At 43.8% G+C, this 16,272-nt stretch overlaps 1 protein-coding gene across 1 annotated transcript in view; it reads left to right on the forward strand.

Annotated features, from left to right (window-relative positions):
- The first annotated feature begins 1,290 nt into the window (after positions 1-1,290).
- The window catches only part of RGL1 (ral guanine nucleotide dissociation stimulator like 1), a 123,763-nt gene continuing 108,781 nt past the window's right edge, over positions 1,291-16,272 (forward strand). Inside the window, exons 1-2 of the mRNA XM_036912566.2 lie at positions 1,291-1,510; positions 2,490-2,600. Of these exons, the coding sequence (XP_036768461.2) occupies positions 1,484-1,510; positions 2,490-2,600 (138 nt within the window). The 5' untranslated portion in view covers positions 1,291-1,483. The remainder of the gene's footprint in view (positions 1,511-2,489; positions 2,601-16,272) is intronic.

The following is a 16,272-nucleotide window of genomic DNA, read 5'->3' on the forward strand; positions in this document are numbered from 1 at the left end:
TCCAGACATTGGGGACAATTGTCCTGGAGATCACAGAAGATCTAATCTATGTGCTTTTTAAAAAAATTAGAAAACAATCACTTCAGTTTCATAAAAGGATCATCCCCTCTCTCCACCATTATTGAGAGTGGCAGGTTCTGGTTGAATAAGAGGAACTTGGTTGAGTGACTTCAAGGTGTTCTCAAGTGTCCAAAGATCCTTTTGCTTCTCCTTGATGGGTCCTCATTGTAATTTTTTCTGCCCTCCTGGGAATATCAGTGCACTTGATTCTCTAGTTTTTCAGCTCACGATATATTTACTATTAACCAAAACTTACTTAGCTTTATGCCTTAGCATGGCAATTAGTGAGAGGCCTTTAAAAAAACTTTAAAGTAGATTAAATTCATTTAAGGGTGAATAATAGAAGACCCCTAGAGGTTTTTCGTAATTAGGATGGAATTCTGTCATGTGCCAAAATTTGATTACATCATCATTTGATATATCCTTGTTGACTTATTAAAACTGGATCTAAAAAAATGTCATAATCTCTTGTCCTCATAGCAGATCTTTCTGTTATGATGCAACTCCCTCTGGCAGCCTCCTCATCCCTGTGGTTATTATTCTCACTGGGTCTCTACAGCACCGACAACTCAACGGATGGTGGCTGCTCACAGACTCACAGAACTTCCAGGGACACTGGCGGCCTACTGGCCACACTGTCAATCCCAGCAAGGCTCTTTCCTGCTTTGCCCCCTTCCCACTCGCAATGGCAGTTACTGCTGCATGAGCTTTATCCTCATGGGTGTTAGAAGTCCAGAGCGATTTCCTGCTGGTAGTACGTGGATGTCGGGCACGCTACAGCCCGTGGGCATGGGTTTCGGAATATCCTCTCACAATTCTTTCCGTGTACTGATGAAAAACTTCCCGGCTTCTGGCACGGCCACTCTCACTGGGGGGTCACTATGATTTAATCTAAATTTAATGATAACACTCAGATAATGGTAGTTTTTCTGATCTGCCCCTCCCAGGCTTTCTGCACCCCTCTTCCCCCCTTACCGTTTAACGAAGGAAGGAGAAGACAAGCACCAACATCCCCGTACCACCCCAAGTTCTTTTCTGGCACCTGGGGACCATCGGGAAGAACTGATCAACTTCAAAGAGCTGTTTCCGGACACCTTCAGAGCTGAAGAATTATTTCATGCCCACTTTACCCACGGATGTCAGAGAGGGGGAGAGGGCTCCGAGCCCGAACAGGAAAGCCTGACATCACGGAGCGGCGTGGGGAGGAGTCCGAGCCCTGGCCCGCCCGCCCGCGCGCTGCGCTGCCTTTGTGGCCGAGTCGCGCGCACTGGCGGCGGGGCAGCGCGGCGCGTGTCTGAGCTCGGGCGCGGCGGCCGCGCGGGGTGCGGGCGGCGGGCGCCGCGGGCTGAGCGGGGCCGGGGCTGCGTGGGCCTCGGAGCAGGGCGCATCATGCCGCGTCCACGTACCGAAGAGAAAACTGAGAATGAAATTGCTTTGGCAAGCTAAAATGGTAACGAGAACCCCCCGGCTTCTCCCGAGGCTGCTCTGCTGGGGAATCTTCTCCCGCTTTCTCTGGGCGTGTTTGGACTGCGTCGGAGGGAACGGAGCAATCCGATCCCAGGCTTGGGAGCTGAAGCTTTCTCACTCTGCTTTGTGTGCCTTCTTGTCTGCGTGTCTTCTCCCTTTAACGATGCCTACTTTCTCAGCCATTGCCTGTGGTGTATCTGGGGCAGATGGATGTCAGGACAGGAAAACTTTTAAGGAAAGAACTGTTCATCCGGGTGAACGGCGGAGCGCTTCTGCGTCCCAGCGGCTCTTTCACACAAAGTTTACCAGGGACGCGGAGTTCCAGGGAGTCGCTGCACACGTTTTGCTTGAAACTGCGTGATGATGTGTTGCATTTTCTGCACTTGCCAGATATTTTACGGAACTAAAAGCTTTTTACCTTCCCTCTCCTCCCACCTCGCTAAATTTCTGGGTCCTAAAACAGTGAGAGCAGAAAAAGACATGGGGAACATTTCACATCCAAGGGACTGAGGACTCTTGGCATTTGAAATACTTGTGTTTGCGTTTAAAACGTAGTTTGTTCAACTAACTGGGCCAATGATAAAAATGCAAACTTTTTTTAAAAAATGAATTATTTTCATTTCACTTAAGGAAGAAAAAATTTAACCACGGTTTCTTTAGGAAAGAAAAAAAAAGACTTAAAAAAACGACTTAAGATATGTGAGCAAGTCTAGGAAAAATAACTAGATGGAAAAGTTCGGGGATCCTGATACCACAAGGAAAGGGCTGAGGGCCAAGAAAATCTCAGCATTCCCTCTATCGCAATGTGTCTTGTGTTGCTCTGATTGTAATATTTATTTTGAACAGACCATCTTGTGCTGGGAGTGCTGATGTAAGCAGCAAAGCAGCTGGGATAGATTGTGGCTAGCAGAAAGGAAAAAAAAATACTCTTTTTCTTTCTCTTTATCCCATCCCCCTGGCAGAGCTCGATTCAGGACTGGGGTGAAGAGGTAGAGGAAGGAGCTGTTTACCATGTCACCCTCAAAAGAGTCCAGATTCAACAGGCTGCCAATAAAGGAGCAAGATGGCTAGGGGTGAGTAAAGCTGGAGAGACTGCGGACTTTGGAGTTGCAGTGTCTGGTCTGTGAATATCATTATTATTTAGCAGGGGTAGGCTTTTTTTTTTTTCCTTTCTCGTTTGGCCTTAAAAAGGAAACTGCCAAGTGTTTGCACTAGCTGTACAGGTCTGTTTTTGTACTTAATGTTTTCCAAAGCATCTTCCCTAGGTTTGTCAATAATTCAGAGCCTCTACGAAACGTCTTGAGGTATTTGGCAAATAGAGAGGGGATGGAGCAGCAGAAAGTGACACAGAGTAACAGGATCAGAAAAACTGGCACTGTTACACAAGAGCCATAAGCAGTTTTGTTCCCGTGGTCCTCCTCTTTCCCGTCCTTGCCTGTTGATGCTGACCGCTCCTCTCCTACTCCTGTAGCTTGATCAAGTACCCAGAAGGCTTGGGCAGACCGTTCCAGATCTGCTTCCTGGATGTGTGTGCGGTGGTAGCGGGTGGCAGGCTCCCCCTGTTGCCCACTCTCTGCAGCCTGTGAAGAGGCAAATGCGTGTGTGCGGAGAGCCCACGACCTCTTTGCAGAGTACATAGAGGGCCGAGTCTTTGGAGAAGCACTGAGAACCAAAAATACTGGGTGGGATCCTGTGAGTTATCTGGTCTCGCCCAATGGGTCCTTAAGCACATTCCCAAAAAAGGGGTGTGAGGAATGGAAAGCTGGTGAAGGACTAGTACTTGGGCAAACATGACATGTGGAAGAACGAAGGAATTCTTGATCTGGAAATCCTCAGAGAGCAGTGCGAAGTAACACAAAAAGCCTTGAGAAAGAAAATAACCTAGGCTGACTAGAGGGTATGGAGCGTGGTTTCAGCTGGCCTTCACTCCAGCCCTGCTCAGGCTTCCCAGGTGATGGGCTTGAGTGCATTGAGGGTTATGCACTTGCATCCATTCTATGCTGGCTCTGGGTTTCAGAAAATTCAGAGTATTTTGAGCCATATTCAGAGGTGGGTATGAAGGAGGACAGGAAACAAAACTGCCTAGGGCCGCACGTTAAACCAGAGGCAGTGGCACGTGACTTGTAACTCGGAAGTTTAAGGCAGGATGGCCAGCAGCAGTGATTTCCTCTGCCATGGGACTGCTGACCAGGCGTTCACGGCTCTGGGCTTCCCCAGCTGCTTCAACTCAGGCCTTTCCTGCTCTGCACTTTAAGCAGAGGTACCACCAGCTCGGGCTATATATAAACTGTGACACCTGCAGGTGTGGCCTGGAAAGGTAGCAAGTTTTCCTTTGAAAACCTGAGGTTCTCACTAATCAAGCAAGTACCCTTACTCCGATGATGATTTTAAAATTAATTGGCTTGCATCTGCAAGAAAGCAGAAGTAGAGCTCTGACAAGTCATCACTTTGTTTTTGGTGGTTGTGTATATGCATATTATTTAAATGTGGTGTTGATGTGGTTTGGCCTGTCTGGATATTTCAAAATGATTCACAAATTCTGAACCAGCTGCCTTCAAAAGGGTCATTACATTTCCTGAAGCCGGCTGGCTCCCCTCTTTCTAATGAGACTGATGTTGCTTGGGTGACAGTTTTAGTTTTTAGCTAAACACAATAGCAGCGAATGAGCAAGTCATGGGGAAATGGCGAGGTTAACTCTGTAGGCCCCAAACACACCGAGTACGGATCACTGAGCGGTTCACAGTTACTCAGTAGTTCTCACTGACTGTTCTGTTCACTGGTCTCCATTTCTCTCCCCCTCTCCCAGTGTTCTCAAATTTACACAGAGTTCAGAGCTGGTTCACCCAGATTTAGCAGTAGGGCTGAGATATTGAGACAGGATAATGTACAAAGATTGCTTCTAGTTGATGGAGGAATCTCTCCCTTCCCCCCATTTCCACACAGTGTGATTTGCTACTACCAACCCGGTCCCCGAGAGCAAGTTCGCAGGCGCTCACCTACTCTAACTCCATTTGTTTTCTTGTCTTAGGTGTCCTGTTGGGAAGCTCTGTTCTTTTCCTTGGAAATTCCAGGCTTAATTAAATGTGATTCAACCAACTGAGCTATAGCAATAACAAAACCTTCCTCTTCAGGACTGAGAGGCTTCTCCATATTTGTTTCCTAAATTCTAGTGACCCTTTCAAAATTCTTCAGAGCAGCTAGTTTTAGAGTGAACTAGAGATTGCGGTGAGGTGACGGTATTATTGAAATATGACAACCTTATGGGGAAGGTGGTATCATGGTTATCCTTTTTCTCCGCATGAGCAAACTAATAATTAGAGAGGTTAAATCGCTCCAGGATAACACAGCTAGGAAGTGGCAGAGGCTGGATTCGAACCCAGATGGTTAGTTCCTGTCCTCAGAAACTGTGTGTGACCTTACGGCTGATCCTATAGTAGTGGAAGGGAACCCTGGCTTGGAAGAGCTAGAATGCTTGTGGTGTATTTTTCTCCTAGAGAATCGCACCTGGGGCAGGACTTGGGTGATGTGGCTTTCTTTTCTTTATGTTTCGAATGATACTTTGAGCTACAAATTGAGACATTTATTGTGAAGGCATATATCTTATTGACCAGCTCCCCATTTTGGATGTGTAAAGTATGGTGCCACAAAGATAGTGTGAGCTTCTATAGCACAGGAGAGGTGGGCATAGCTCTCATGCCATGTCTGTAAAGCTTACTCAAAAAACCTAAAAGACTGAGTACAATTTTTATATTTTATAGTACTCAGATCCCAAAACATAATTAAGGCTCAGGTTCAGAAGGATAGCAAAATAATTACACATCCTTAGATGTGAAGTATCAGACAATCCAAAACATTTAGGGTAGTCTTTTTTGCTTTGTTTGTTAAAACTCTCTGTCCTTGGCTGTAAAATATGCCACTGAATGTGGCCCAGGCTGGGCTTACTTACCCAAGCAGCTGTAGCTTTGCCCATTGACAGTGAGGTTTTTAAAATTATTTTATTTTATTTTTATTTTTTATTAAGGTATCATTGATAGACACTCTTATGAAGGTTTCACAAGAAAAACAATGTGGTTACTACACCCTTATTACTGAGTCCCCTGCATACCCCATTGCAGTTACTGACAGCGAGGTTTTGTGGGTCAACTTTGAAAAGCCAAATATTATTGAAAAATGACCCAATTTTTCCTTTATAGTAACCAATCAGACTGGGATAATTTTACTCAGCTATCGCCCTCAAAGAAAAGTGGCTCTGATTAGGTCACAGAATTATCTTAACATTTTAGGATTGGATCACGTTAAAAAGTAATTTCACCCAACAGTTCAGTTAGCTTGTGGAATGGACAGTGATGTTTGGAAGAGCATGGTCAAAACTCTTCATCTTCCTTGGTCTCAGTGTTGTGTTGATATAGACAGTGATATGTAGAAATGAGTTAAGAAAATATCGATATTCTCTGGAAGTAGGAAATGTACCATTTTAGGAAAAATACTCAGAGAGCCAGAGGAAAAGGATCCAACTGTAGGAGAGGGGCTTTGGTGTCAAGAATATGTCATCGGAATATGACAGATGCAGCGTCCAGGAAAATGTGACAAACCTATGATGAGCTCAAAGTAAGGGTATTTGTTTCACAATTGGGTTGGTAGCGCCAGGTCCCCTCTGCAAGGTCTGTGGGGAGTGGAGTGGTCAGCAGAGAGTCGCATGGCTTTTCCCAGTTCTACACTTCTGTGGTTATGTGGTCCTTGTGGTGGGGCCCTGGTGCCCGCCTCCCGTACCTCTCGTATTCATCATGTTACCTCCCACATAGGACCTTGTTGGGTTGAATTGAAATGCTTGGTGGCTGGAAGGTTGGTAAAGACACTGAAATAGGACAGGAGAAGGCAGAGTATATTTAGAATTAAAAGGAACTGGAAATCTGTTAGAGAACCTGGTGTTCAGGGTGAACTGTGGCCAGCCTGGGGGTTACATGGTGCGTTGGGAAGACAGCCACTTGTCACATGTGGATTAAGAAGGTGACTCTCGTTTAGATAGACTATTTGGATGGATCTCCCTGGTGTTTCGGTGGTGTTGCTATCCAGGTTGCCTTCCTGTGGCATACAGTTCCCCGAATTTCAGTCACTTCATTTCTGGAAGCTTCCCTGCTCTGCCAGGTCTGGGAGTTCCAGAAGCATTCACTCTCTCTTGTCATGCATTTACCTCACTCTGTTGTAATTGCCTGTTTATATCCCCCACTAGACTGTAAGCTTGGTAAGTGGGAACTATGGCCAATTGGTTGTCAGAAACTCAATGAATGTTTGTTGAATGAATGGATCAAGCTTCATGCCCTTTTGGGAGACTAATAGTGTCTTGATAAATATGAAGGTATGGTAGCTCCTTATTGAAAACAAAATCAGCATGAAGGTGTTACTTATTCAGAAGAGGAGGAGTGTGAGGGAGTGAGAAAAAGCCATTAGGTAATGATTATAGCTATCCTATATCCTTTCTGGAACAATGCAGGGCACAAGCAAAACAAGAGGCTGTTCATTTTAATTAAAAAATTCATTTTTAAAAAATTCAGTAGTGAAAAAAAAAATTCAGTAGTGAATTAATGAGACAGTTCCCCAGTACCTTTTAAAAAGCAAGGGGGCCGTTGTACTTGCCTTATTGCTGAATACTGGGGAAACAGGCAATGCGTGGGTTAAAAAGTGTTGGCAAGCATTACAATTCTGTGTGGTTGGAAAGCTCAGGGGCGGGATTTTGGAACTGTAAGGAGATAAGCCCTGGAGGAGCCCTTAGTTTACAGTAGGTCATCCTTGTTTTCATCTGGGAAAACAGGCCCTTGGGTTGCATTATTCTTGTCTATTGGAATGTTTAATTTAGGCTTTAGGAAGTAAGTTTCAAACTTGAGCAGCCATCTGTAAATGAAGCAACTGGTGTTTTTCGTGTTGACCTTGCGAACATGTTTCTAAAATGATCCAATAATATGGTAGCCTACACCAATCATGAAAATATGGTAATTGCCTGAGATACCATTATTATGTTGGCTTTGTTCACTGTTTTCAAAATCTCTTGGGATCTGTGTAAGAAATATTTCTCTTGTAATCAAGAGTATTTATTTCAGTTCAGCAATCCAGGGGACCCTCATTCGAGCTCAGAATACATGTCTACATAACAGCATAAACTTAAGAGGCACATTCATACCTTATACTTCAAGTAAACATTCTGTTAAGTCCATATTGTAAATATCTTTCATTCTAATTTCTATGAAATTATAGAGAAAAAGTTTCTTGGAGCTTTCAATTTAGAAAGAGGAGAACAATAAGGTAAATACTGTGCCTTTCCCCTTTGACACTTATCAGGATCGGTCACCACTCTATCCCACTTAGTTTGATTCCCTTTGTGACATACAGATCCTTTTACACTTCCCCGTTCTAAACAACCAGAACATTGCAGTGGCTGTCTCACACATTTGATGTTAAATATGCAACAATCTGCAAGAAGTAAAACATTTAAATTTCTACCATGATACACTTCTTACAGGGAAGAGAAAGATTCTGTAAGCAGAGCAAGGAAAGTATGTGTTAAATGGGAGAAAGAGACTAAGTGTTGCCTCATTCCTCTTGAGTGCGGCCAGCTTGTGCCTGGCTTCCTGATGGGTGTGGCCATCTTCACCACGTTGACTTGGGATCTGGAGTTTTGCGCAGTTTCTTGGTCGCTTGGTAGTAAGCACATCCCGTGTGGGTTCCCTCAGTGCTGTTGCATGTCTCTTTGTGATTCTGTCGTGTGATTTGAGTCTGCTCACCTTGCCTTGCATGGCTTTCATTTATTCATCAGAAGCCTACTTTATGCCAGACACCACGTTAAATCTTAGGAATCCAAAGTAGAGCGTGGCACCCTTTGCCCTTAAGGAACTCACAGGTCGTAGGAGAGACGGGAATTTACACTGGTTGCAGTGTATTCTGGCAAGTGTCCTGCTGTGGGAGAGACCTGCACTGTGGGTTAGGGGAGCCCCCGAGCGGGCAAGCACATCAGATGGCACTGGGGGTGGGCACTTTAGGAAGGCTGTGCAGAGGACAGGCCCTGTCATGGGGACTTGAGGAGTTAAGTGAGGGTTGCGTGGGACACAGGAGAGAGGCAGCCAATGGGAACACAGTGTGGGGTCAGCACAGAGGCCAAGGAGGTGACCCCGTGTGAGGCCCAGCATGGGGAGGAGAGAGGGTGTGTGGTGGGAAAGCCACAGGAAACAGGCTGGAGAGAAAGTCTCAGGCATGTTGCTGAGAACCTGCAATGTGGGATCTGCTTTGCCTTGAATGCTGGGGGAGTCATCCAAGGGCTTTAAGCAGAGTGGTATGGTCAGATTTACATTGTAGGAGAGGACTGACAGCTGAGGGGTAGGTGTGTTGGCAAAGAGCTGATTGGGGCATGGAGAGGAGAGGGAGTTACGTGGTGAGCGAGGAAGGCAGTGGGGACCGGAATGGACACCGTGGCAGCAAGAACCCAGCGGGTGGGTGGGGAAATGCAGTGGAGGGCGCGTGGTGGGAGTGGAGGGCGAGGAGTCCTGGCCGGCATGGGTGCTAGGGTCCCTGGGTTCAAAGAGCAGTGAAAAGCCTCGGGCTTTCTGGGGTCACCATCATCCTCTTCTCTTCGGGTGAAACGTCTGGGGACTCAAGTCAGCCATCGTCCGTACATTTGCTCGCAATGCCTTCTTCCCTGTCGGGAGGCCCTGCAGATAAACAGAGCGGGCGCACCTGGTGTGTCTCATGCCGAGACTAGGCCTCAGTTCTGGATTCCAGAGAAGTGAGAGAGCTGGTGGTTTTCGTTTCTCCTTCCCCTCCCTCCCCTCCCTTTCTTTCTTCCCTTCTTTCTTTCTTTTTTTTTCTTTTTCAGGTCTTCTACTTGCCTACAAACTAAACAGATTGAATCTGTGGGCCATGCAGAGAGGATGAATATGGAACCCACAGGACTATGATTACAGAGTTAGATTTTAGACAGCAGCAGTTAAACATAACAGTCATGTTGTTAGAGACACAAGATATTTTATGGTTAGCTGTCCTGGTCTTTTTCTGTTTCTCTGTTCAGTGTTTTTAACTGAACTGGACTCCCTGGTCCTGCTTGTCCTGGCTGCTGGCATTTTTGCTCCTGGAAGCTCTAGGCTGACTGCTAACTCCATTTGTGTGTAAAAGAAAAAAATTTGGGAAAATCTAGCCCTTCCCTAGTTTATTTACTGCTACTACAATCTTAATCTCTTTCTCTCTTACACACACACACACACACACACACACACACACCCCCTAAATTAGAATGTCTTTTCACATCTTATTCTTTAGGATTTAGCACATCTGTATCATGGTCTCTTTTATATAGTTGATCAAAGACTGACTGTCATGTTTTGCTTGGTCTCCCTGAATTGTGTCAGTATCGTGATTAACTTTTCTCTGAAGCTGTCTTCAGTTTAAAAAATAAAAATAGAGGCAGGAAGGAAGGAATAAAGATAAGCTTTTCAATTAGGTACAAGACTCTATCTTGGTGGAAGCTCAGTCAGTCTTATGCGAAGGGAGAGTCATGGCATTTATCATCGATAAGGACATTAGCCCTTTGGCTTGACATTGTAGAAACACCTGTGCCTTGTCACGAACGTAGCTGTGTATTATATCCCAATAATTGGGGTTCTGCCCGGCTTGGTCCTTCAAAGCTGTCTTCTCCTCTGTGTCAAGCAGTGCATGACTTCTGTGGGTAATAGTGGTAGTGGCTGGGGTGGGACAGTGTATTCATGGTGGCTGTATTTTTTTCACCCTCAGCGACTCATTGCCCTACATTTTCTAGCAGTTAATTGCTTGTGCCATCTGTGGCCCATTCTTTCGAATTCGTTTCCACACGGTTAATCTTATCCCATGTAAACTCCCCCAGACATGTTCTGTTTGTTTGCTCTTTTCAGCAAAGAACTGAGCAATTCAACTTTATTCTTTATTTTAATTCCTGCTGATTTAAATACCCATTTTTCATCTTTTATAAAAGCAAAGCCAAGGCTGAGTCCTTCCAGTGTCATAATTCAAAAGATAATTTGAAGGCCTGAAACGAACCGTTTTTGCTAAAACTAGTCTCTTTGGTGGGTAATATGAACCAAGGCTCTTTGAAATGCTCTTGCTAGTAACTCTTCTCTGGGTATGTGTCATTCTCATGCCTGTAACTTCCGTCACCACTGGTGATGGCGCTAGAATCCGGGGAAAATTTTTATGCAACAAAAGAACATTTAATGGATATAGGCAAAAATAATTGAAACTGGATTAAACATTGGCCAGAAATACAGTGCTTTATAGTCATGACTTTTCCAGTTAAAAGGGCAACACTTGAAATTGTGTTTTGAGGTAACTGATACTCCTAAACACAAAATTCAGGAAATTGGAAGCATTTGGTTAGTTCGTGAAGCATAGAAAAAATTGCTGTTTTCTATCCAAATGTCAACCCCCCTCTTAATGACACAACACAATGAGCATATCTATTTAAAAAATGTCTTAACCAAGTATTAACAGGGCCCAGAGCCATGAAGGGCTGGCCTGGTTCTTTCTCCCCGGTTGGAGCCTTCTCAGGAGCTGGCACCTCCTGTGCCCTTCCGTTTCAGGGTGTTTCTAGCAGGAACTCCAGCTGAGGGGGGAAACCTAGAGCACTGGTCAGCCAGACAGACCTGAATTCAGAGTTCACCTCTGCTGCACAGGGGGGTAGGTGGGCCAAGCTGTGCGGGCCTCTCTCTGAACTCAAGTTCCTCACCTGTAAAGGGGAGTGATGGCAGTACCTTCCTGGCAGAATTACCATGAGGAGTGAATGAGTTATGGGTGTGAGGGGCTTGGCACGGTGCCTAGGGTATAGTATGCACTCATTCCTGGGGAGGAGAGCTCTCACTAGGCCCCTGTTCTTGGGGTCCTCTTTTGAACCCTGCCGTGGAACCTTGTAGAAGCTGGTGCCTTTCTTGCATGGGCTCCCATGAAGCCTGGGGTGGTGTCTAAAATGATCACTTGATTAACAAATAGTATTAGCAAGGCTTTAAGGCACGGTCTTGGCATCACTCTCTAATTTTGCACGTCTGGGAGGAAGGGCCATGGCAGGGCTTAGAAAGCCTTGTTGTTAGAAGTAACATCTATTGTGTTTTCTCTGGCTGGCTGCCTGGACAGTGAAAGACAGTGCAGGGACTCTAGTATTTTGAATTTCAAATCCCCTCCATATTTTCCTATATCATTAATTAGTTAGTGTTCTTAATTTTATGCTTTAAAAATATTTTACTGCTTAACAACGGGCTATATTCTGTCTTCTGTATTTGCTATTTCTGACTGAAAAATGGAAGGGTAGGAAATAATTTGTCTAAAAATTGATTGGTAAGCATTATGCTAATCATTCTTCAGTTGGCATGATCAAGGATGTTAGCCAATTGTGTTTGCACCATACATTCCAAGTACTGGGTTAAACTGCATAAGTTAAAGATGAATTTCTTACTCTGCCACGTGTTGGTTAGCTAATGAAATACTTCATCTCCAAACCAGGAGTGAGCTGAATTGCTCCTGAGGTGGTGACTTTTAGCCTGTCACATGGCATTTTAAATCTTCAGTTTCCATATCTGGGAAATGGGGACAATACCTGCTTTTCCTTCTGCCTGTGGGTCCTTTATAAGGATCATACGAGTTAACGTATATCAAAGTACTTTTTAACATGTAAATAATTATTGTACAAATGTAAGGATCTTCTTATTTGACCTAAAGGTTTTTCTTCTTTTTTCTCTCTCTTCTCACCACCTAAGGGCTTGAGGGGCGTATGGTCTGTTCATTAGTCCTGCCTGTCTTCCCTCATCCCAGAGGGAGTCTTCTCTGTATTTGTTTCTTCCCACTTGCTGATGACCTAATGACATCTTCATGGCCACCAGGCAGTGGTGTTTCCTCTGTCATCGCCACTGTCACTGCTGAGATTCTAGGTGCACTGGCAATGCGGGCAAGTGCTCTCTCTATAGATCGGATTTGGGAAAAAAAACACCCTGTACTACAGGATTCTGAAGACAAATGCAGTGAATATCTTGCATGTGAAAACTTTCCTTTCTTTTTCTTTTTCTATTATCTCCAGTATAAGGTTTTTGTTTTTGTTTTTAGAATAATGGCTGTTGCTTCTTTTGGATTCTCCTTTTCTTTCTAGTACTTTTAATTTGTTGCCAAGAGGGGGGTGGTAAAGTTAATGTACCAAGGAATGGAAAGTGCTGCCAGCCTTCCAGAGCTGCTGGAAAATCAAAGCCTGGTTGGAGGCCAAGTTCTGATGTAGGACTTGAACTCATGACCTAATGCCAGAGGCAGGAATGTTACCAACCGACCCACACTGACCCTCATAAGATGTAGGCATTTAAAAATACTTCCTTTGAGTAGTCCTATTGTTGCTTTCTGTGTTTTTCCTCTCAGCCTTTTCCTGCAGCGTTCCTGGCTTCCCTGTTAGGAATCCAACTTTAGTTTTAATATCTATTTTTCTCACTGTTTTTCCATTTGCTAATTGCAGTTGCTTCCTTCTTGCTTTACTTTTCTCCTGTGTGAGTCCCTTTTTTTGTTCCTCTTCCTTCCTGTCCTTCTTCTGGATTAAAAATAGTCTCCAGGGTCTCTGGCTGCTTGCCCATGAATCTGACCTTCCTTCTATTCATGTAGGGTCCCTCCTAAGCATCTTAAGATCCTTTCCTACTCCCTCAAGATACTAGAACCCCTGCGTCCATGCCCTGTTATTTGTGCCTGTTCTCAGCTGACTTGTGAGGCTAACTGACCCTTGTACTCAGAGTTGTTACTAAAAATTAAATTTCTTGTACAAAGATGCTGAATAAGTGATTTGCTCATGTTAAGTGTTACTGACAAACACTGAATTCTCTCTGCTTTTGCTGACTCTGGGTGTCGTGCTAAAGGAGAAGGGACCCTTATACACTGACTGAAAGCACGTGTCAACATTTATTATGTACAAAGTAGCAATCCTGTGATCAGCTGAGCCCAGAAACCAGCTCTCATCCAACATACTGCTATGGGTACCCTGGAGGGACATGCTGCCATTTTGTACCCACAGAAGTGTTTCTCAGGGAGCTGAAATTGTTTTAAGTTTTCTTCATGAACATTCTTTGGCTAGAGTTGGAGGATTATGATATTCTTTCTATCCAATGTTGACCTAGACAGTCCACAAATGAGTGTCTGCTTGAGGGGTAAAGACTTGTAAAACTTTAGATGACAGGGCTAGAAAGTGCTGATGGCAGCAGCCGAGCCTGAACTCCTAACAGTTACAGCAACAGGGTTTCGATGGTATTCGTCGGTGTGGCAGAAGGAGGTTTAAAAGGTTTCCTTCCTTCTGTCCCTCCAGGTCCCTATGTGGTTCTGTCTCTGGGAAAAGAACTAGCCCTATTCTGAGTTGAGAATCCAGTTGAAGATTTCACTATCTGTCGCAAAGTCCACATTTACACACAGCTCTGTCTTTCTCATGTCACTGCTTTTGCCATTGTATCAGCCTGCAGTGCTTCTCTGCACTCTGAGTGACTGATGAACTCTACTTACCTCTCACGTCTCAGCTCAAATGTCGTCTTTACTCTTCTACTTTTCCCCTCTTCTGGAATAATTACCCTTTTATCTGGGTCACCTTAGCACTTTGCCCAAAGTTCGATTACAGCACTTAATCACACCATATCCTTTTTTAATGTTTTTCTTTGCCCTATTCATTGGAGTGCCTCAGGGGCAGGGACCGTATTTAATTAATCTTCATCTTTCCTGGGATTATGTCTGAGCCACAGAGACCGTCACTTGGGACCGTGTTTGAGCCACAGTCTGTACTCAGTAAGCATCTTACAAATTGGTTGATCATCTCTCTATTATAAAACATGCACCTGTATGACATTTTTTGGCCATTTGGTAGTGTTGTAAATCCCATTTTTTGGAACAAAAAGGAAAATATTGGATAAGTAAGCTAGATCTAACTTATATTTTATATTTCAGTTAATGGCACAATTAAAAAAAAGGAAAATGCTGCTTTTGTCTCATTTTGGTCATTGTTACTTGATCTACATGTTTCATGATCTTATGAAAACTAACATACGTATGATGGTGACCTTTATTTACAGGATGACATGCTTTTAGAGTTAATCCATAAGCTTCTTAGTGACATAGAGGTTTGAGTCATGGGTCAAGAATAGATCTCTGGGAACCTAATTTCCACTTTGAACTCCAGAGTTATTTTACTTAGGGTTTTCACATTTTATTATATCTTATATCTGAGGGCTACAATTTGCTTAAAGCATGTATTGACTTAGTATTAAGACACTGGCTGAGCTCCATGCCAACACATTTTTGTGAAGGATCTGCCATCCTCTGGGCACATATCCGCAAGGTTATGCACGTAATGATGAAGCTTCTCTGCAATTTTTGTGGCAGCCTTGTGTAGGGCACTTTCTGGGGTGTGCTCCTCCGGACTCATTGGCCAAAGGGACTTAAAAATGAGCGATGTAAATTATATATTATTATGTAACATACTATCTATATACTTTTCAATTTTACTTAGTAAAACTCACTTCATTCCCTTTGCTGTCTCACCCTCCCGAGCTTTGCTCTGCTCTGTGGTCTTAACCCTTAACTTTCTTAACCCTTAAATTTCTACTTCAGGCATCATGTAAAGCCTGTGCTGGGAGTTTTGAGAATTCTAGCTGTTAGATTTTTTCATTCATACTGTCCCAACGTAATTGGCTCTGTCAAAATGAGAAGTTTTCAGACTGCTTCTGATCCTTCTTGCCTTTTGTTAGAGCATGTTTTCCTTACTGTATAGGGATTCAATAGCATATATATTTGCTTTGGAAAAGAAGAACCTCTTTTACGTAATGTTATTCTTAAAAGAGCGATGCAACATTATATGTATTTTTTTAAAAGAAGAGAAACCTATTTCTACTGCTACAACTCATTTGTTTAACCTTTGGCTATCCACCCTCCAGTGTTTGTCCATGGGCATGCATTTTAATATAGCTGCAATCATGTTATTTATTCACTTTTGCAATCAGCAAGATACATTTCTCAGGACAAATTCTCTAAAAGTTACTTTCTAGTTCGAATCTTTCTGTGACATTTGTTAGATTTCTGATGTCACAGACAAAAGAATGCTTTTGGACTTTGTGTTTGAGGAGGTTCAAGGTGATAGTGCCTGTTCTTGGTTCACAAGCTTCATTTCTGTTCTTTTTCCTTGTGAAACCTCCCATTCTTTATCAGGACAGAGGAGCTATCATGTGGAGCCTGCCAGAACACGAGCAGAGGGCATGTGAGTGAATGTGCAGCCCAGCTCAACATGAGCGGTGGTTGAGTTTCCACTGCTGAGCCCCAGTGTGGGTCCTGTGGCCCTTGGGATGTGGGACCAGAACTCTCTAGGGCTGTGCTGCTCAGTGTGGCAGCTACCAGCCACATGTGCCTGTTGAGCGCTTGAAATGTGGCTAGTCCGGATTGAAATATTCTGTACATATAAAATCCACACCAGATTTCAAAGACTTCCTCTGAAGAAAATAATGTAAACTAGCTCAGTAGTTTTCTATAGTGATCACATGTTGAAATGATAATAGTTTGATATAATGGATTAAGTAAAATATATTGTTAAAATTAATTTCACCTGTTTTCTTCTCAGTTTTTTTTTTTACTGTGACTACTAGCAAATTTAAAATTATATATCGCAGCTGGCATTATATTTCTATTAGTGTTGCTCTAGGGCCTTGTGTTTCAAAATGCAGAGTGTAGGTTGTTAATGGGTTC

This window comes from Manis pentadactyla, chromosome 9 (genome assembly GCF_030020395.1).
Source record: "Manis pentadactyla isolate mManPen7 chromosome 9, mManPen7.hap1, whole genome shotgun sequence".
NCBI classification, from domain to species: Eukaryota; Metazoa; Chordata; class Mammalia; order Pholidota; family Manidae; genus Manis; species Manis pentadactyla.